The 23,357-nt window shown below is 42.7% G+C and overlaps 1 protein-coding gene across 1 annotated transcript; it reads right to left on the bottom strand.

Annotated features, from left to right (window-relative positions):
• Positions 1 to 1,781: 1,781 nt before the first annotated feature.
• LOC311113468 (voltage-dependent calcium channel gamma-1 subunit-like) lies at positions 1,782 to 22,724 on the bottom strand (the record flags this gene model as incomplete). Its single annotated transcript, XM_084156692.1, has 4 exons — positions 1,782 to 2,011; positions 2,419 to 2,556; positions 11,612 to 11,686; positions 22,490 to 22,724. 4 exons carry the CDS (start codon positions 22,722 to 22,724, stop codon positions 1,782 to 1,784), a joined length of 678 nt encoding a protein of 225 aa, XP_084012818.1.
• Between the last annotated feature and the right edge of the window lie 633 nt (positions 22,725 to 23,357).

Raw genomic sequence — 23,357 nt, 5'->3', positions numbered from 1 at the left:
CAGTCCAGTTTAGTTTGGCTGAAGACTGGACATTAGGAAAAAATATATGTTAAAGCCATATACTGGATCTAGATGGTACATATTAAGGTTCTGAGTTTTTCCCTAACCATTTGAACTGAAAGCCCCTGAAAGTGTTGGCTACTGAGTACCTTGGGAGTTTTAAATTAAATGCATCAGACGCTAACTAAAATAAGAAAGAGAAGAAATTGATACCTAACCTTGATTAAAAATAGAGCGCTCCTAAATTGAATGGGATCAAGTAGTCAAAGAAATTGGGCTGCCATGTGTTCAGCTCTAAAAAGCTGGGGGGGGGGTTTAGTGTTTGGTGTGCACCTGCTAGAACTGAACCTTTTCCAACATGGCAACCCAAGCATTCAGTGGTTCAGAGACTGTTGGTGTTTAGCATTCTGGTTCAGAGACTGTTGGTGTTTAGCATTCTGGTTCAGAGACTGTTGGTGTTTAGCATTCTGGTTCAGAGACTGTTGGTGTTTAGCATTCTGGTTCAGAGACTGTTGATGTTTAGCATTCTGGTTCAGAGACTGTTGGTGTTTACCATTCTGGTTCAGAGACTGTTGATGTTTAGCATTCTGGTTCAGAGACTGTTGGTGTTTAGCATTCTGGTTCAGAGACTGTTGGTGTTTAGCATTCTGGTTCAGAGACTGTTGGTGTTTAGCATTCGGCATGGTATGCACACCAAACCCACCAGACAGCATTAGCTGTAGCTTCAACCTCTCCAATTTGCTGTGACATCCATGTATTATTCTTATAAAAGTAAGTCCATTTGAATACTGAAAATAAATACTTGTCACTATAAATCTAACATGGCCGAAATTCTAGAATTAAAACGGATGATTTTGATATCACTTCTTTACATCACAATTAGGGTTATGTATGCTGTGAATATATATTTTTTTAAGGAGTTGTAATAATATTAAATACGTAATCATTAAGTAATAATTTGGCATCTGATTCTAACAATTTCCTGTGTTATCTTGAAATCTGCATGAATACATTTCACATAAATTCATTGCAAGTGCTTGATGCACTGAAAATAACAGAAGAACCATCTCAGTTACAAATTGATTGCGTTATGTACAGAATTATCATACAAAACACACAGTGCAGAAAAGGTGAATTCATAGGTCAAATGTCAATCCATTACTATTTATACCATTAAATAACATGGCAAAATGTATAATTAACCAGGTTTCCATCCAACCATTTCATGCTGATGAATTACCTGACGCTTGAAAATATCGCGACTGGGCAGATGGAAACAGGAAATGCCGGTACAATTTTATAATACAGACAATTTGCTCGTTCGACATGGTGGGGTGTTTTTGTGTCTGTAAAATTAATTATGCGAGAAATGGCGGTGGAAATGCCTTTATTGGCAAATATTTATATAATAACCATCATATCGAAGTAAACTTGGAGTCACGCGATGATACTGTATGTTGTGTGGTCCTCCCACCATGACCCGGGAAAGCATGCAGTTTATTAGGCTACAGATGAAATTATGATGAACTTCACAGGGTGGTGAAAGTGCCATTTGACAAATAAAAATTGTATCGCTCATATCCATAATAATCTCAAAAAGTAGGTAGCCTACCCGCACTGTATCTGCGACCTGTTGCCTAGAGCGCACGTGCCAAGACCAGATCGGGGGGGGAAGAACCCTCTGGTTCCACTATATAACCGCACGAAGTTGATCTTGATCGTGATCTTATTGCTGTTAAAGAAAGTGTCACTCTCTTCCTCCTCTCATCCCTCTCCGTCTATTACTCCACTTCGTGTTCAGCGTCCATGCAGGACTCCCAGGGGTTTTGGGGCATGCGGGGCATGGAGAGCAGAAGGAGGCCGAGGCCACCGAGGAAGAGGAGGCAGAAGCCAGCGCAGGCGCAGGCGAAGGACCAGGCATAGGAGTAGTCGATCCAGATGGTGTCCTCGCTCTCGATCATCCGCTTCACCGACTGACGCATCACCTCCACTGAGATGATGGCGCACAGGCCTGCGATTGGGCAGCGAGGGAGAGAGGAGGATGGGTTAACGATCATGACCTCCAATCACAGGTAAGCAGGTGAATCAGATATGATTTGTTTTTAATTTGTTATACTATATTACGATTTTAGTACTGTATCTGTTCCCTTAACCCATTGATAACAGTACAACCAAAATATTACAAAGGTAGTGTGTTATCTGCTTAATATAATAAATAATAATAATAATAATAATAATATGCCATTTAGCAGACGCTTTTATCCAAAGCGACTTACAGTCATGCGTGCATACATTTCTTTTCTTTTTCTTTTCTTTTCTTTCTTTTATTTTTTTGTGTATGGGTGGTCCCGGGGATCGAACCCACTACCATGGCGTTACAAGCGCCGTGCTCTACCAGCTGAGCTTGTCTGGTCTTACCTGCGAAAGCGAAGAACATTCCGGCAGGTTTGAGGATGTAGTCATTCCCCTTCTTGAAGGAGCACAGGAGACACAAGGTGCCCAGGATCATAAAGGCCAGGCTGAAGATGGCGATGGCCGCTGCCGAGATATTGTACTCTGAAAAGAGAGCAAATAGAGGTTACTTCAAGATGACCCCTGACCTATGAATATAATATATATATATATATATATATATATATATATATATATATATATATATAATATAGTATGCCATTTAGCAGACGCTTTTATCCAAAGCGACTTACAGTCATGCGTACATACATTTGACATATGGGTGGTCCTGGGTTTAGGTTAGGATTGAGGGAAGGCTAATCTGATCCTAGATCTGTGGTTAAGGGCAACTTCTATCTTAAGCAATTGCACATGCTGTAGACTTGTAGAGTGCTCCTTTCCTCCTGTAACACCAAATACCTCTCTAAACTGGATCTGCATATATTAACTTTAGCTTTTCAATACTCAAATTTGTTCTATTTTTACGTTACAGTACACGGAAAGGTGAAAAGGTAAGCAATAGTCATTATGGTGGGTTGTGGGGGAACATTGTTGGGTATTTGTATATAAATCAGCCATAAGCCGATAGGAGGCTTACCAAGAAAGATTGTTTTATTCCAGAGCAACATGAGTCCTTATGTCTCCAGCTGAATTATATAAATTATATTTCATTACATTGCAGCGCTTGGCGTAACTGGATGTGCAAACGCTTATGTGAATTTTTTAATTAGGCTTTAATTTCTGCCTGAGGAAATAGTTGACGTGTGCAGACCAATTTAGTTTGTCACCTCATTGTACCGTATATGAGGTGGTGTACAGTCAACAGAATGGACAATTAAAGATACACATTTTTTATCAGCTCTCTCTAAACAGGAGTGTGAAGCGTGATAAGGAAGACGGAATTTCACTTGGTTGGTGGAATCTGCCATACGTCAAACTAACAAACTACCTAAATCAATCAAACTAACTAACAGAATGGAATAACTAGGCTACATTTGAAATGACACTGCGCTTTAAGGAAAAATTGTTGTGTGAAATGAGAGACGTTAACCAGTGAAAAAGTTCCTCTTGCAGGAAGGCAGCCATCTTAATTCAACCAAAGGAGAGAACTAAGCTTGGCATTACTGTAAGTTATTTACTGGTACAGAGAAATCTGTGGTAGGGAAGAGTGACTTGTTATTCCAAGCTGCTTTAACTAGCCATTCCAGTTATGTTGGTGTTGTGATGTGGATGGAGGAGCTAGGCTTTGATCTGCCGCCTGCTCGCCTAGAATCGGTGCCCAGGGGAGAGCCTCTCCTCAGGGGCTCCCCTTCATCTCATGCTGGGGGAGGATGGGCCAATGCTGGCTCTCACCCCTTGAGAAATCCTGGAATCATGCTATATCCTGCATGGAGTGCTAGCTCTCTTCCCCTTGCATCCCCAAAGAGAGGGGTGAGTGGTTTCAGAGTAGGCTGGATCAGTGGTTTAATGTCTCAAGTATGGGCTGAAAGATCTCTTTTGCGCTCTATTGGTGCTTTAGTGATTGTTATCCCAGTGGCACTTCCAGTTTAGCTCTGTGTACGCTGCTCGGCTGGATCTGCCTGTGGCGAGTCGTACTGACAGCACTGGATCATAGCTCTATGGCCATGTTCCATATAAATGGTAACCATTGGTTTATTGAGGAGTGAAGAATACCAATGGGCATTTGGAATGGGTCAGTGCTACATTTCAAGTACGGGCTATTTCTGTCTCTGGGGCTATCCATTAGCATTTGTGTGTGTGTGTGTGTGTGTGTAAATATATGATGAGTTTACACAAATATTAGTGTCATAGCTTTTATTGCAGGACTTTGACTGTGAAAAATTACCTCACCGGTCAACCTATTGTGTGTATTAAATATTAATATTGGAATGTACAGCCTTACCTATAGAGTGTGCAACCATGAAATGAGGTATCAGCCTCCTCAATGACACCCATAGATTGCAATTCCATAGAGTTTAAACAAATATTAGCGTCATAGCTATTATTGCAGGACTTTACAGTCCATTACAAATGTTCAATACGCACAATAGATTGACTGGGCAGGTGATTTCTCACAGTCAAAGTCCTGCAATAAGAGCTATGATACTAATATTTGAGTAAAATCTTTGGAATTGTAATCTGTGGTTGTTACTGACTAGGCTGATACCCCATTTCATGGGTGCACACTTCATAGGCAAGGCTGTACATTGCAATATGCATTTCCAATACACACAATAGACTGACTGGGCAGGTGATTTCTCACAGTCAAAGTCCTACAACAAGAGAGAGCCCACTGCTCATCCCACAATACACTGCATCCTTCTCCCTCTGAAATTCTGCACCCACACTCTGCTTGTTGCTTTAAACAGGTTTGTGTATTTCGTCATAAACCGTGTTTTAGACTTGTACTCATGTAATTCAACAAACACCATGTTGTTAGTCCTCAAACCATGCTTATTGCGGGACTTTAAAGAGCGACTGCCTTTAAAAAGCAACGAATCCCTTTGAAAACAGCCTGTGGCATCGATATGACTCAGAAACGGTTATTCCAGTGTCAAAATGTACTGCAAAGTGTAGATAGGATAATGAAGTCAGTCTGGTCTAAAACGGAGTTTGGAACATCCGTGCGTCACATCGGGTAAATGAAGGTTGGGTTTTGATTTGATGATGTCCATTTGCCCACTAACATGGGGTGAACAGCTGCAGTGATTGCTCTCTATCCAATAGCATAGACAGTGAGACAGACCTGCCCAGCGACTTTGTTTACATAAGACAACAGGTCATGCATTTTTTTACTTGGGAAATACTGCACCAAACACCTTAGTTAGATGTAAAATTGCACAACTAAAACATCCGCGGCAAAAACGTCAAAATTAATTACAGATTTCTTGAGTTATCTTAGATTCATTCTGGGGATTTTGAGGAAGTGAAATAGGCTTCCGCGTCTACAGTGTCTCATGGCGGACAAACATCATTAACCAAACGCGGAATCGGTCAGGAAACACACCTCTAAGACTGAAATCAAAATGTTCTAATGAGCAACAGAACAACAGACGTGCCAATCGGTGTGTTCAGTGGCTCTTTAACTGTGTGAAATCACCTCACTATTCAGCCTATTGTACGTATTGAACATTTATATAGCTTTACCTATAGTGTGTGCACCCATGAAATGGAGAATCAGCCTACTCAGTGACACCCACAGATTACAATTCGGAAGAGTTTACACAAATATTAACATCATATTGCAGGACTTTGACTGTGAGAAATCACCTCCCCAGTGACCCCTGCAAACAAAAATGAGTCGTTAGGACGTCCTCGGAACGTCAAAGGGTTTTGTCATGGTCACCTGGACGTCAAAACAGTGACATGCTCGTATCTCCTGATCTATGCAAACTGTTTTTACGTTTCTTTACAGAAAATATTGAAAATATTACATCACAGATTGACAGTAGCCAGTCTCACACCAGCAATGCTCGTTCAGAGGCACACGAGGCAATTACTCTGAGACATTATGCTGCTTCCTATTGCTCATTTGAGCAAATATCCATTACATCTCTCCTTATATGTACTCATATACACAATGTCCTTATAAACCACTATATGAACGAGTGTCCTTATAAACCATATGTCCTTACAAGCCTGTGAATTTACAGGTATATTATTTCAATATGATCCAATGAACAAATCTGAAATCTGAAGTCAGATGTATCTTCTACATACAAAATAAAAAAAATGTGATGTGTTCATTTCATTGATAGGACCATGGGAAAGGTGGGTCCACATAAACCATGTTATAAACTGACTGGCATCATAAACTATAAAAACAAGTGTGTGTGTGTGTGTGTAAATATATTCTGATTTACACCCTACTGATTGGGTCTGACAAGGCCCTGCATGTGCTTAGCAGTCCTGTCATATGTGAGAGTACATACATTGAATGGGCCAAACGTGCACAGTACTGGCAGGGTCACAGAGGGGGGTAGTGAAGAGATGGGGGAAGGAAAATATCCAAGAGAGAAGGGAATGGGCTTGAGCGGGATTAGCTCTGTCACATGGAGTTCCATTGAAGCTACCTGCCGGATCGTATACCCAGCTATCACATAACATTCTGAGAACTATATGTTTTTTGGTGGGAATTTCAGTACTTCAGCATAACGTTTTCTGCAGGTTTGCTCATGGTTCTATTTAAAGTCATGTTCTCAGAACGTTTAGAGAACGTTAAGAAACATTGTTCTTCCGTGGGAATTTCAGCACTTCAGCATAACGTTTTCTGCAGCTTTGCTCATGGTTCTATTTAAAGTAATGTTCTCAGAACATTAAGAAAACGTTCCATAAAAACCACAAGAAAATTAGTGTTGTCAAGTTTGCTCATGGTTCTATTTAAAGTAATGTTCTCAGAACATTAAGAAAACGTTCCATAAAAACCACAAGAAAAGTAGTGTTGTCACAATACCAGTATCGCGATACTCGGAACTAAGGAAGAAAAAGAAACAAATTATGAAGCAGACTACATTTCTTGAGGGAAACCGTGCTAATGTTGGAAACAAGAAGCCTTATATTGTCACCCAGAGTCACATTTGTTTATTTTCCAAGCTATAGCACACAATATTTAACAAACTTAGGTTTTAAAGGACCATAGAGTTGAGTCTGCTTCGTGTTTTCTTTTTTGCCATGGAAAATCTGGTATCGTAGTATCGCGATACTGGTATCATGACAACACTAGTTCAAAGAACATTCTAAGAATATATATTTTTAAACATATACATTTTGTTCTCAGCGTCAGCAAAACTCTCTCTAGCCTCTATCTTGCTAAGTGTGTTCAAGTGTGTTGTCCCCGCCCACTAATTGGCCACACCTGATGTTAATGAGTGCTTGTTTCCTTTGAAATGGTGTCTGTTTGAATAGACTAAAATGAGCAGCTTTGTAAACAGCTGAGTAAAAAAAAAACATGGCAAGCTAACTCCGTCCTCGTGACACAGTGGGCTAATTCCATGGATAGAGATCAGAAAATCATAGGTTTCACTTCTGTTACATTTACATTTTAGTCATTTAGCAGACGCTCTTATCCAGAGCGACTTACAGTTAGTGAGTGCATTTTTCATACTGTTCTCAGAACGTTTAAAAAATGTTCAGTTCTACCGGTCATGAAACGTATGGCTTTGTTCGCACAACTTCCAAGGGACCAAATGTGCTAGCTGGCTATCCATTCAGTTGACTTGGCCACATCCCTTGGTATGCTGGGAAAACTCCATATACTTCAATGTTTCTGTTTGTGTTGAAACCAAGGCTGATGGACAAATGCTAACAAAGACCAAGGGCCCCATTCAATCCGTAGCGCTGAAGAGCTGCGCTACAGCGGGTTAGAAATGTAAAGGCAATCCTCCCGCGTCAGCGGAGACTGCATTGACAGTTAAGACTCCATATGTCGGCTCAATCGGAAATTACTTTTACATTTCAATCGCGCTATAGTGCTGAACTTTGGCAATGCAGATTGAATCCAGCCCCAAGGCACCATTGGTTATATGTGCAAATCTTAGAATGAAGGGGTATTTCTGGCTCTTTGTGCTTTGGTCTTTGTTAGCGTTTGTCCATAAAACTTAGAAGTAGACAATGGGAAGCTCTGCCTTGCGCTTAGCATGGAGTTGAGCTGTATCCAATTTGGCTTGTACTATTCACCACACATGTTTCATATCCCAGGTTGCTTATTTGTTTTTATGACTCTCCCTTTGAATCTTGTCTTAGGAAACATTCTGTCAAAAGGACATCAAAGAATACACTTATTTTGTTCTTGAAGATATACAGTATAAACCAATATACAGGTAACTGCCAAAATAAAGAAAACACTTGTGTAAATGAATGATATTGCTCCTGTAAGTCGCTCTGGATAAGAGCGTCTGCTAAATGACTAAAATGTAAATGTAAATATAAAGTGTATTGAAAGCAGGTGCTTCCACACAGGTGTGGTTCCTGAGTTAATTAAGCAATTAAAAACATCCCACCATGCTTAGGGGTCATGTATAAAAATGTCCAGTTGCCAATTATTTTGGCTACCATGGCTATAAGAAGAGATCTTGATGTGTATTTTTAATGGATTATCAGATAAAACTGGGTTAATCACGAACATAGAGTTATTTGTTACTGGGCCAGGAATTGAATTGGGTCATTTCACTGTGTGTGTGGGGGTAAAGAGGGAAGCTGACCCAGGGTCAAATTGCTTGCTCTTACTTAGATCCATGGTTGTCTTTACATATCAAAGACTGAAACTAGCTTGGACCTTTTGATTCTATCTTCAAACACAGTGAAAAGAGCCGGGGTTGAACAGAGTTTAAACTAAACATGAGTGTTTTTGCAAGATAAGGATTGATTGATTGTAGTACTACGTGATTCTGAACTTAATGAAAGTCGAATTTAGCCGCCCTCAGAGACAAAGGAAGTGGGCGGAGTAATAAAGAGCGGGAAACTGAAGAGGGAGGGATTTGAACCTAGGGTGGGAGGAAGGAGACTTTATAGGTAGGAGGGAGGGAGAGAGGGGGGCGAATCTGCAGATTGGCTTTGTTGACATTATAATAAAGTCATTCTTAATCCCACAAACACTCTGGAAGGACTGATTTGTAATAGTATAGTGATTATTTTCCACAACAATCTCAGTGACTTTGAAAGAGGGGTTTCAAAGGAGCATAGGGGGTTTAAAGTGTGTGTGTGTGTGTGTGTGTACATGATTTACTATACTAAAGTACCAAGTCCTCACAAGAATAGTAAACCAACTAAAAGTCAGAGAAGTGAGGACATTTTGCCGGTCCTCACTTGTAAAAAGGCTATTTTAGGTTTAGTGTTAGAATTATGGGGTTAGGAGTTGGGGTTATGTTTAGGGTTAGGGTTGTGGTTATGTTTAAGGTTAGTTTAGGGGTTAGGGAAAAAATTATTTTGAATGGGAATCAATTGTTCGTCTCCAAAAAGTCCTCACAAGTATAGAAAGACATAGATATGTGTGTGTGTGTGTGTGTGTGTGTGTGTGTGTGGATGTGTGTAAATCTATTCTGATTTACACTCTGGGTCTGACAAGGCCCTGCCTGTGCTTGGCGCCCTTATGTGCATCACATGGAAGCCCTGTCATATGTGAGTGTACATGTGTCTAATGGGCCAAGCTTGTGCACAGTACAGGCAGGGTCACCAAGGGGGCTAGTGGGGAGATGGGAGAAGGAAAATATCCAGAAGAGAACGGAATGGGCGATGACAGGGATTAGCTCTGTCACATGGAGTTCCATTGACGCTACCTGCCAGAGCTTATATCTACTCAGTTGACTTGGCCGCAACCCTTAATATCCTGGGAAAACTCTATATACTTAAATGTTTCTGCTTGTGTTGAAATTAATTCAAGGCTGATGGACAAATTCTAAGAATGTCCAAAGCACCATTGGTTATGTGTGCAAAGCTTAGAATGAAGGGGTATGTCTGGTTCTTTGTGCGTTTGTTTTTGTTAGCATTTGTCCATGAAACTTAGAAGGAGACAAAGGGCAGCCCTGCCTTGTGCCTACCATGGACTGTTTGAGTTGAGATGTATCCACTTTCATTTGTATTATTCACCACCCATGTTTCATATCCCGAGTTACCTATTTATTTTTATAACTCTTCCCTTTGAATCTTCTCTTATGAAACATTATGTCAGAAGGACATCAAAGAATACACTTATTCTGTTCTTGAAGATACACTACATGACCAAAAGTATGTGGACACCTGCTCATCACATTCCAAAATCATGGGCATTAATATGGAGTTGGTCCCCCCTTTGCTGCTGGAACAGCATCCACTCTTCTGGGAAGGCTTTCCAATAGATGTTGGAACATTACTGTGGGGACTTGCTTCCATTCAGCCACAAGAGCATTAGTGAGGTCGGGCACTGATGTTGGGCGATTAGGCCTGGTTCGCAGTCGGCGTTCCAATTCATCCCAAAGGTGTTCGATGGGGTTCTGTATGGACCTTGCTTTGTGCACAGGGGGTATTGTCATGCTGAAACAGTAAAGGGCCTTCTGTAAACTGTTGCCACAAAGTTGGAAGCACAGAATCGTCTAGAATGTCATTGTCATGCTGTAGCAAGGGGCCTAGCCGAACCATGAAAAACAGCCCCAGACCATTATTCCTCCTCCACCAAACTTTACAGTTGGCACTATGCATTGGGGTAGGTAGTGTTCTCCTGGCATCCGCCAAACCCAGATTCGTCCGTCGGACTGCTAAGTGGTGAAGCGTGATTAATCACTCCAGAGAACGCGTTTCCACTGCTCCAGAGTCCAATGGCGGCGAGCTTTACACCACTCCAGCTGACGCTTGGCATTGCGCATGGTGATCTTAGGCTTGTGTGTGGCTGCTCGGCCATGGCAACCCATTTCATGAAGCTCCCGACGAACAGTTCTTGTGTTGACGTTGCTTCCAGAGGCAGTTTGGACCTCGGTAGTGAGTGTTCAAACCGAGGAGAGACGATTTTTACGCGCTACGCGCTTCAGCACTCGGCGGTCCCGTTCTGTGAGCTTGTGTAGCCTACCACTTCGAGGCTGAGCCGTTGTTGTTCCTAGACATTTCCACTTTGACGAACTGACTTGTTGGAAAGGTGGCAATCTATGACGGTGCCACGTTGAAAGTCACTGAGCTCTTTAGTACGACCATTCTACTGCCAATGTTTGTCTATGGAGAATGCAGATGAAGGGGAGGAGACAGGTTAAAGAAGGATTTTTAAGCCTTGAGACAAGTGAGACATAGATTGTGCATGTGTGCCATTAGAACGGGGTATGGTAGTAGGTGCCAGGTGCACTGATTTGAATGTGTCAAGAACTGCAATGCTGCTGGGTTTTTCACACTCAACAGTTTCCCGTGTGTATCAAGAATGGTCCATCACCCAAAGGACATCCAGCCAACTTGACACAACTGTGGGAAGCATTGGCGTCACCATGGGCCAGCATCCCTGTGAAACGCTTTCGATACCTAGTAGAGTCCATGCCCCAACGAATTGAGGCTGTTTTGAGGGCGAAAGGGGGTGCAACACAATATTAGGAAGGTGTTCCTACTGTTTTGTACACTCAGTGTAAATGAAAGTTACCAAACAGAATCATGGTGTGTTTGTTAGGCCATGACTAACTCTTGTATGGAGGAGGCACAAAATAAACCTTACCTTTCTGGGTTTTGACTTCAAAAATCTCAGACTCGTCCCCTGGAGTGAAGTGTTTGAAGTAGGTGCAGTTCTCCACTGTGGGAGACATGAAAACACAAAGTTAGCTGAAGGTTCAGATCGTAGCACTTCAGGCAATGTGCAGTTTCTCATCAATACACTGAACATCACATAAGTTACTAAACCATCGTGAAAATAGCTATATTTACTTTATAATAGATGCAACAACACTTGCAATACAGTAGCATAATAGAGTAATGTGTTTACCAAAAACAGTTTCACGAGTCTTCCACAAATGTAAAGACGCTAACTTCTAAAAACAGATAAAAGGATTTTGATGCTTTTTCCCTGGACTAGCTTTGAACTACTTTTATACAGTACCGATGAATAAGCATTCTGTAGTTGTGATGTAACAGTTGCTAATGGTTTGCCTGAGTTTACATAAGACCCTTATCTATCTGCACAATGTTGATTGACAGTGTCTGCTTTTTTGTTAGCATAGGTTATGTGGGGTGTCCATAGGCGGCGCATCCAATAGGAAGTAAATGTAATGGAACTTGCTAAAATTATATAATTACTCCTTTGTATACAAAAATACAGCTGCTCTGACAACTGATGCTTAAAGATAGTGAGGAAGATAAGTGTCTCCAGCTTCAGAGATTTTTGCAGTTCGTTCCAGTCATTTGCAGCAGAGAACTGGAAGGAATGGTGACCAAAGGAGGTGTTGACTTTGGGGGTGACCAGTGAGATATACCTGCTGGAACGCATACTACAGGTGGGTGTTGCTATGGTGACCAATGAGCTAAAATAAGGCGGGGATTTGCCTAGAAGGGATTTATAGATGACCTGGAGCCAGTGGGTTTGGCGACGAATATGTAGTGAGGGCCAGCCAACGATGGTTTCGTTCAAGGTCGTTTTTATTCATCTCAGTTTGTCAGAGTAGCCTACCCTGTCATTTTTGTGGCATTAAAGATTCTGCTATTGTCTCCAGCTATGGAGACTAAAGTGTTGTAGAATTGCATGAAATATGTTTATAAATGGCCACATTTTTTCTCAGATTTTTTCGGATCCCTCATAAAAATGTCCATCTAGCTGGGGCTGAGCTCTGGATGTTTGCAAAGAAAGGAAAAGAAAAGCAGAAGGGTATTTTTTGCGAACAGTGAATCAGTTATATTATTAGCCTAATTTAAGACAATCCAATCTACTCATCACATTAGGAATAGAAGGCTATCTTACATTAGTCTGCAAATAGATAGATGCATGCAATATTTTATTATAAAGAAAGGCTATTTTTTTGTGTGATTAATTTTTATCTTCCCCTAATTTGAAACTCACGCGCAACCTGTGGGGGCATCCCATTCACTTTGCTTGGCCCAGACAAGGTGCTAACCCCTGGTCATCCGTGCTAAGCACAAGTAAAAGCTGACCCATAGCATACGATCACAGCGATTGCAGAGGGCTAGGAGTATCGCCCTACGCTTTGATGCTAAGCCAGAACGTCAAAACATCCATTCGCCAGGGAAACAACATTATATTTGTACACGGCGGCGGCGGGACCGCTGTGTCTCTCGTCTCTCAGACGTTAGGGGAAACTTCAGAGTCGCTCAACGTTGTTCTGTCACCGGAGAGGCCTGCTCTGCCTCAGATACGTGGCATCTAATGTTCCGGGCCAACCACAGGGACCACGGGGGAGTAAGTGACAGGCTTTCATGTAGAATTATGTGAGCTAAGCATGTTATCACATCGGCTCCAGCGTTCCTCATATCCACACATAGACATGGGCTGGAGATAATTCCCCTTCTCCCAGGACACCCAGGAATATAGAGTTAGTGGTGGGTGGGGTTGACAGTTTGGATGCATTACTCAGAGATGGCTAATAAAGAAAGATACACAAAGTATGTGTAGGTTCAATTAGCTGGATTTGGCGCCCATACATGCCACCAGCAAAGCACTCTATTGAGTAGAACCCAGCAGCCCAAATGTGGCACATGATGTCTTAATGACTTAATTATCTCGGTGTAAACTGGTTTTCTTGTTGAAGACATCATATAACCAGATTACAACCCACTGGTCTGTGTTAAAACCAGGTAAAGATGTCTTTTTCAGGACAGGATAAAAACCTAAAGGGAAATATGTCATATTTTGTTTGTTATCTAGTCAGATCACTAGATTTGAACCAGATAAAGATGTATTTTTCTGGTTTCTTAAAAGATGTTCACAAAACATCCTTATACAACTAGTATACAGCCTGACAATGATGTCATAAAAACATAATTGCAACCAATATTGCCCGCTGGGAAAAACCTTGGTTTTGGTAAGGGAAAGGACCATGAAGTTTTGACTCTCACACATAGAGGATGTTTTTGTGAATGAGGACAGAGACTGGCCATCAAGGGAAAACCCAGAGGTGGTTACTTAGCAACTGGCTTTTCTACTCTTTTTATTGTGTAAGGCGGGCAGGGGAATGAAAAGGAGGCTAGACACCTGTGGCTAGCCACAGAATTCAATGTTTTGGTTTAGAGAGAGAGCGCTAATTTATAGAAGAGTCAGAGTAGATTCGGTCCTTAAAAGGTCAATTGCTGAGTCACCTCAGCTCAACCCAGCCATTTTGAGTCATTCACCCCTTAAACAAAAGCCTCGGCTCTAGCTTCGGTAGTATCTCTCCGCACAACAAACTCCTGTGTTAATAACTATAATGGACCAGAAGTGATTCTTGTCATCATGCTGATGACCAAGTGCCCTTTCATTGCGCTGAGAGGAGAGATAGCCCACGCTGCATTATCTAAAGTGAGACACTTGGACAGGCATTGGAGCTGTGTCATTGTCCTTCTGTGTTTGTTAATTGAAACACTAAATCCAGGGATTATGCCAAAATATGCGGAGGCATCGCTCGCCTCATTAGCTTTTGATGTCCTCATTACGCACTCCCATCCTCACCTTTAGAGACACACGCGCATGCTCACACACACACACACACACACACACATTATGAAGGCAGTCAGTCAGGTTGGCACAAATACACAAACACTATGAACACAGGCAGGCAAGCACACATGCATGCTCACTCACACACACACACACACACGGTCTGTGCCTTTGTGCTCTCTAATGGCATTGGAGGACACTCATAAAGTCTCTCTAATGATGGGTAGAAGAGACTCAGGCCTTCCAGGAACTGGCTTACAGTATATGTGCTTGGAATTCAAACCCAGGTCTCTATAAGGGCTTGTAAGGCTCCCCCTCATGTCTATCCATACCCATGAATATAGCCCCACACGACTAGATGCCATGGCTCCCTTTGTGTTGTATTAATTCCACCCTGGAACCTTATCACTCGCACATGTCAAGACAATGCTCTATCTATCAGTGAGTAGATTAGTAATGTGTAAGGGTTGGTGTGAGGTGTGACCCAGGTGCGGTGCAGGATAGACAGTAGGCAGTAGGCAAGGATGGTGAAACAAGGATCTTTACTGGTGGTATATTTCAGTGGGAGTGGAGGAGTCCAAACTGCACGCTAACTAGGAGCCACTTCGTCGACGTCAACATCTCAAGGAGACGATAAGTAATAGCACCCAATGGAACTCAACTGGTATGTCAACAGCGTCTCAATCAGCTGACCTGCTCAAAACAGAAACACTACGCACTACTAAACAATCCTTAATCTGTCTTTAAGTGAGGAGATCAAAATAAGCCTTTACTCTCGTGTTGTACTGAGGTGCTTCACAGTGAGTTTGTCTGCCTGTCTATTAACAACCATTTCATCAACATAAGGTGCTAAGTCAGCCATTTCTCTGAGCCCCATGTTTTCATTCTCTTTGCCTGTTGCATAGGCTATAGCTAGCAGCATGTGTCGTGTTGTAGGTGAAAATGACCCACCCTGAAAAATCCCCCCCAGATGACTCTAGCTTGTATCCGATGGTGCCAGCTAGGATGAATACGAGACACAAGTTAAATACACACATTTAAGCTCACATCTAAAATCGAAATAAGGAAACATAAATAACCATTAAATAGTCTACCCATCGAGATCGTTCTATACAGAAAAGCAAACCAGAAAGACCAACATGCAACATTGGGAGCAAGTCATCATTGGCACTTCCACAGCCGGGGTGTCCCTCCCATCACTGGTATGTGGTTGAAGTTCCGGTTGCCTACATGCCAGGGCTTTCACTAGTCCACCCCAGGACCCTTGTAGCCCACCCCCAGGGGACGAGAAATGATTTTGGAGGTTGGGTAGCGGGGCAGCGCCAGGGCGGGGGTTAGGGGTTGAAGGGCTATGCCTGGCTTGTGCAGGTGGCCTTGTCACTCAGTTGGGCTCTGAAGGTGTGCACACACTTGACTCCCTCACGGCTCTTACCCCAGGACAGCTGGGTATTTACACAACCTATATTTATCCTCCATTGGCCGGCTGCATAGTGCTGCGCACAACAGAAAATCCCACTGATATCTTTGTTTCTGTAATAGTTGCTATATTGGCTTCGGCTGATCATTTCGCCACATCCCTAACCTAGATTGCATGTTTGCTGTTCTGGAAAGTATTCATATGAAATCAATTATATCAATATCCTGTTTTACAGTCATTCTTATTTTCTAACCATCTGTTTTGATTATTTGGGAAGGCAAACAAGGTGATCAACAAGTGGGAAGCAACATTTATGTACATATATACAGAATTCGATCTTTGTAGACTATCAGCTAAAATATATATATATATACATTTTTTTATTCCAACTCAGATGGCAAAACACATGGAGGGTCACTTCGACAGTTCCATCATCCTAGAGACGACAGAGTGGCATGAACTGTCCTAGTGGTTGGTATTTCTCTCATTAAGATGTGGGGCTATAATAAATATTGCTATTCATTCCCAAATAGAGATATAGATACCAAATGAAACCCTGGCGTCTGGCATTGCACATCCTACAAAAGGTTATATTAATCTTGGCACCAATCCACTGCATTGCTTCTCACATGCAATGCCACTAGGAGTTTTAGCAACATGATATTCATTGAGTTTTTCCCATAAAGACTATTTGAAAATAAGTTTAGGTTTTTTCATTTGTGATCAGAGTTAAGGAGTGCGAGTTGTCTGTAGTTCCGCCAATGAGTTATCATTCAAAAATGTCAAAGCCAGCCCTACTTGGAGAGATACCAAGAGTATCTCACCCACATTGACCACCAAATGTATCCATGATAGGCCTACGTCTGATGGTACATAACACCATGTATCTAATAAGACATTGCAAGTTTGGGTATCTCTAAGTAGCCTGGCCAACAGTGACCCTTACATTAAACACACTACCACCATCTGACTGTGCTGTTGGTTCGGGAATGCCCCAAGCTTAACATCGTAAATCCCTTGATTCTTTATAGCTAGGAGGGGTCAGCCAAGAATGTTTACAAAATAAGCCCCAACCAGGCACTTGCATCTGTTCATGAATGTGCCTACACCAGTCGACATATGGAATTCCCAGAAGCCCATAGCAGAGCTATCTATGAGGTGGGCACTTTTGCTTCACTGAATCCAGCCAAGATTGTCCTAAGGGTGTGTGTGTTCAGGCAAGGGACCTTTGCTGATTGAAGCTTTTAAATGGCGGAGCAGTCAGAAAGACTTCAAGAAACGCAAGGCTGAACGTAGCATAAGTCATCAGAAAGTGTGTTTCCTTCATTCTGCTTTGTATCAGACCATTACTAAAGCTACAATGTGTTGTGTATTGCTTTCACAAGCTCCACTCAATTAGTCCCCTTCCTGTCTATGCGTTTCTTTCTCACTCAATGTGATATTGACTCACAAGTTAGAGTCATCACAAGTTAGTGTAGCGGGATCAAAGCATTAGTTGTCATTCAATCCGATCTGCCCTTTTTGGCTATGGACCATTTAAAGGCAATGCTACCACAGCCGCGGAGATCGCATTCAAAGAAAACGCTGCAGATGTCGGTTAAATCAGAAATGACCTTTTATATGTAAATCAAATCAAATTGTATTTGTCACATGCGCCAAATACAACAGGTGTAGACCTTACAGTAAAATGCTTACTTACAAGCCCTTAAACAACAATGCAGTTTTAAGGAAAATAAGTGTTAAGTAAAAAATAAAATAGAAAATAATTAAAGAGCAGCAGTAAAATAAATTTGTGCAGCAGTAAAATAACAGTAGCCAGGCTACCGCGCTACAAAACGGATCTTCCGTGGTCCGGATTGAATCCTGCCCTAGGTCCTGTTTTGATTGGAATGAATGACAACTGCAGTAATTATAGAGTGTATTTTAAGGTCTTGGAGCTAGCCTTGTTAGAGCTGGCACTCAGGGAATACTGCAGCTTCAACCGTTCTTAGTTGCTAAGAGCTGAGGAGCTGGCAAACACCTCAGCTTGGGGGAAAGACACACCGCATCGTTTAATTACTGTGGGGAAGTAGCTGGATTGGGACTTTAAAGGTCAAGATTAGTCTGAAAGTGTTGTGGTCAGTCTGAAAGTGATTGACTAAGCTTAGTTGATCTTATTGTTGTGCTATTTCTGTAGCATAGGCTAATCCTAGCACTGTTGGGTAGTTACAGTGGGGGAAAAAAGTATTTAGTCAGCCACCAATTGTGCAAGTTCTCCCACTTAAAAAGATGAGAGAGGCCTGTAATTTTCATCATAGGTACACGTCAACTATGACAGACAAAATGAGAAAAAACAAATCCAGAAAATCACATTGTAGGATTTTTAATGAATTTATTTGCAAATTATGGTGGAAAATAAGTATTTGGTCAATAACAAAAGTTTCTCAATACTTTGTTATATACCCTTTGTTGGCAATGACACAGGTCAAACGTTTTCTGTAAGTCTTCACAAGTTTTTCACACACTGTTGCTGGCATTTTGGCCCATTCCTCCATGCAGATCTCCTCTAGAGCAGTGATGTTTTGGGGCTGTCGCTGGGCAACACGGACTTTCAACTCCCTCCAAAGATTTTCTATGGGGTTGAGATCTGGAGACTGGCTAGGCCACTCCAGGACCTTGAAATGCTTCTTACGAAGCCACTCCTTCGTTGCCCGGGCGGTGTATTTGGGATCATTGTCATGCTGAAAGACCCAGCCACGTTTCATCTTCGATGCCCTTGCTGATGGAAGGAGGTTTTCACTCAAAATCTCACGATACATGGCCCCATTCATTCTTTCCTTTACACGGATCAGTCGTCCTGGTCCCTTTGTAGAAAAACAGCCCCAAAGCATGATGTTTCCACCCCAATGCTTCACAGTAGGTATGGTGTTCTTTGGATGCAACTCAGCATTCTTTGTCCTCCAAACACGACAAGTTGAGTTTTTACCAAAAAGTTATATTTTGGTTTCATCTGACCATATGACATTCTCCCAATCCTCTTCTGGATCATCCAAATGCACTCTAGCAAACTTCAGACGGGCCTGGACATGTACTGGCTTAAGCAGGGGGACACGTCTGGCACTGCAGGATTTGAGTCCCTGGCGGCGTAGTGTGTTACTGATGGTAGGCTTTGTTACTTTGGTCCCAGCTCTCTGCAGGTCATTCACTAGTTCCCCCCGTGTGGTTCTGGGATTTTTGCTCACCGTTCTTGTGATCATTTTGACCCCACGGGGTGAGATCTTGCGTGGAGCCCCAGATCGAGGGAGATTATCAGTGGTCTTGTATGTCTTCCATTTCCTAATAATTGCTCCCACAGTTGATTTCTTCAAACCGATTGTATTTATTTCACCTTTATTTAACCAGGTAAGCCAGTTGAGAACAAGTTCTCATTTACAACTGCGACCTGGCCAAGATAAAGCAAAGCAGTGCGATAAAAACAACAACACAGAGTTACATATGGGGTAAAACAAAACAAAGTCAAAAATACAACAGAAAAAAATATATATATACAGTGTGTGCAAATGTAGCAAGTTATGGAGGTAAGGCAATAAATAGTCTATAGTGCAAAATAATTACAATTAGTATTAACACTGGAATGATAGATGTGCAAGAGATGATGTGCAAATAGAGATACTGGGGTACAAATGAGCAAAAGAAATAACAATATAGGGATGAGGTAGTTGGGCGGGCTAATTTCAGATGGGCTGTGTACAGGTGCAGTGATCGGTAAGGTGCTCTGACAACTGATGCTTAAAGTTAGTGAGGGAGATAAGTGTCTCCAGCTTCAGAGATTTTTGCAATTTGTTCCAGTCATTGGCAGCAGAGAACTGGAAGGAATGGCGGCCAAAGGAGGTGTTGGCTTTGGGGATGACCAGTGAGATATACCTGCTGGAGCGCATACTACGGGTGGGTGTTGCTATGGTGACCAATGAGCTAAGATAAGGCGGGGATTTGCCTAGCAGTGATTTATAGATGGCCTGGAGCCAGTGGGTTTGGCGACGAATATGTAGTGAGGACCAGCCAACAAGAGCGTACAGGTCATAGTGGTGGGTAGTATATGGGGCTTTGGAGACAAAACGGATGGCACTGTGATAGACTACATCCAATTTGCTGAGTAGAGTGTTGGAGGCTATTTTGTAAATGACATCGCCGAAGTAAAGGATCGGTAGGATAGTCAGTTTTACGAGGGCATGTTTGGCAGCATGAGTGAAGGAGGCTTTGTTGCGAAATAGGAAACCGATTCTAGATTTAACTTTGGATTGGAGATTCTTAATGTGAGTCTGGAAGGAGAGTTTACAGTCTAACCAGACACCTAGGTATTTGTAGTTGTCCACATACTCTAGGTCAGACCCGTCGAGAGTAGTGATTCTAGTCGGGTGGGCGGGTGCAAGCAGCGTTCGGTTGAGGAGCATGCATTTAGTTTTACTAGTGTTTAAGAGCAGTTGGAGGCTACTGAAGGAGTGTTGTATGGCATTGAAGCTCGTTTGGAGATTTGTTAACACAGTGTCCAATGAAGGGCCAGATGTATACAAAATGGTGTCGTCTGCGTAGAGGTGGATCTGAGAGTCACCAGCAGCAAGAGCGACATCATTGATATACACAGAGAAAAGAGTCGGCCCAAGAATTGAACCCTGTGGCACCTCCATAGAGACTGCCATAGGTCCAGACAACAGGCCCTCCGATTTGACACATTGAACTCTATCTGAGAAGTAGTTGGTGAACCAGGCGAGGCAGTAATTTGAGAAACCAAGGCTATTTAGTCTGCCAATAAGAATGCGGTGGTTGACAGAGTCGAAAACCTTGGCCAGGTCAATGAAAACGGCTGCACAGTACTGTCTATTATCGATCGCGGTTATAATATCGTTTAGGACCTTGAGCGTGGCTGAAGTGCACCCATGACCAGCTCGGAAACCGGATTGCATAGCGGAGAAGGTACGGTGGGATTCGAAATGGTCGGTGATCTGTTTGTTAACTTGGCTTTCAAAAACTTTTGAAAGGCAGGGCAGGATGGATATGGGTCTGTAACAGTTTGGATCTAGAGTGTCACCCCCTTTGAAGAGGGGGATGACTGCGGCAGCATTCCAATCTCTGGGGATCTCAGACGTTACGAAAGAGAGGTTGAACAGGCTAGTAATAGGGGTTGCGACAATTTCGGCGGCTAGTTTTAGAAAGAAAGGGTCCAGATTGTCTAGCCCAGATGATTTGTAGGGGTCCAGATTTTGCAGCTCTTTCAGAACATCAGCTGTCTGGATTTGTGTGAAGGAGAAGCGGGGGGGGGGGGGCATGGGCAAGTTGCAGCGGAGGGTGCAGAGCTGGTGGCCGGGGTAGTGGTAGCCAGGTGGAAAGCATGGCCAGCCGTAGCAAAATGCTTGTTGAAATTCTCGATTATTGTAGATTTATCGGTGGTGATAGTGTTTCCTAGCCTCAGTGCAGTGGGCAGCTGGGAGGAAGTGCTCTTATTCTCCATGGACTTTACAGTGTCCCAAAACTTTTTGGAGTTAGTGCTACAGGATGCAAATTTCTGTTTGAAAAAGTTAGCCTTTGCTTTCCTAACTGCTTGTGTATATTGGTTCCTAACTTCCCTGAAAAGTTGCATATCAAGCTGCTTACCTATTGCAGATTCAGTCTTCCCAGCCTGGTGCAGGTCTACAATTTTTGACAGCTCTTTGGTCTTGGCCATAGTGGAGTTTGGAGTGTGACTGTTTGAGGTTGTGGACATGTGTCTTTTATACTGATAACAAGTTCAAACAGGTGCCATTAATACAGGTAACGAGTGGAGGACAGAGGAGCCTCTTAAAGAAGAAGTTACAGGTCTGTGAGAGCCAGAAATCTTGCTTGTTTGTAGGTGACCAAATACTTATTTTCCACCATAATTAGCAAATAAATTCATTAAAAATCCTACAATGTGATTTTCTGGATTTGTTTTTCTCAATTTGTCTGTCATAGTTGACGTGTACTTATGATGAAAATTACAGGCCTCTCTCATCTTTTTAAGTGGGAGAACTTGCACAATTGGTGGCTGACTAAATACTTTTTTCCCCCACTGTACCTCTTGTTTCCAGGCTTCTGAAGCCCCAATATCTCAATTAAAGAATTGTCTGACAAGTAGTTTTCCACACCAGGAAGGCTTGTGGTTAAGAGGAACATTAGCTGGCCACATTGCAAAGATGACTGGTGCTTGGTGACATGGCTAACCTGCTAAGTGTTGAACCATGCCCTAAATAAGAGTTAACTGACCCCCTTCCACCAAACCCAATCTCTCAGGCCTGTTCCAACACTCCAAATACTGTTTTTAATACTGTGTGATAGCACATATTTCTTGATCAGCAGTTAGTGTGTATCTGTTTTAACAATAGTTATAGACACAGACAATGTTTTAAAGTGCCACATTGGTCTGTGTTACATTAGGTAACATTAGGTAGCTTCAGACATAGGATAGAAAGGTTCAGGGTTAGGATAGGCACAGACAGTACAGATTTTCAGGTCCAAGCTATAAGCCGTCTCCCTGTATCTTGTCTTACCTCCAGGTAGGCTGATGGGGCCACAACCCTTTCCATTGTAGTCCGCCTCACTGATGTAGATGACCTTCTTACACAGCCTCCAGAGGCCAAAGTGGGCCGCCTCACACGTTACGTTCACTTGCTCCACCTGCGGGCTGAGCACGGCCCAATGGTCCGTCACCACCGCCGTAAACATGGAGGCCATGCCCACCAGGATCACAAAGAACGTGATCTTCACCTTCGTACGCTTGTGCATGGTGCAGTTGGTACGTGGAAACACTGACAAGAAGATGTCCAAAGAAGAAGAAATGGGTAGCACCGAGGTCCTCACTTGGCTCAGACTTGAAGGGATGTCAAACTTGTGGGGACTTCGGACTTGTGGGGACGTCGATGGTGGATTTTCGCGGGCTTCACTCCTTAACAGCCACACAGCCTTCCACAAATGTCTCTCTCTTCCCCAGCCTATACCTTCTCACTCTCTGTCTCTCTCTCTCTGTTGGATCTGTGCCTCTGGTTTGAGGGAAAGGGGTCAGTTTTGCTGTGCCCTAGTTTTCACGGCCCTCTCCTTTCTCTGACTATGTGTTGACTGAGGGGGGCCTGTGTGCCTCAGACTACAGCTGTTAAGGTGGATCAGGAACGTTGATGACCGACTGCCATGGTGGGGTATGGGAGTGGGGGGGGTCTGCTGCTATTAATGTGTGCAGTGATTCAAGATGTCAGGCTGTCTTTATCGGGTTACATCCGAGTGGGTGGGAATGTGTAAAGTGCCATGATAAGGGACTTAGTCACATCAATTATTTTTATCTCCCGGTACTTACCGTAATATATTCAACACACTTTATTTGGCAAACATCTCAGTGAACTATATATGTGCTGTCATTGAGTAAGT

This window comes from Coregonus lavaretus (genome assembly GCF_964263955.1).
Source record: "Coregonus lavaretus genome assembly, chromosome: 40".
NCBI classification, from domain to species: Eukaryota; Metazoa; Chordata; class Actinopteri; order Salmoniformes; family Salmonidae; genus Coregonus; species Coregonus lavaretus.
The sequence above is the reverse complement of the archived record's forward strand: the minus strand, read 5'-3'. Positions and strand labels throughout refer to the sequence as shown.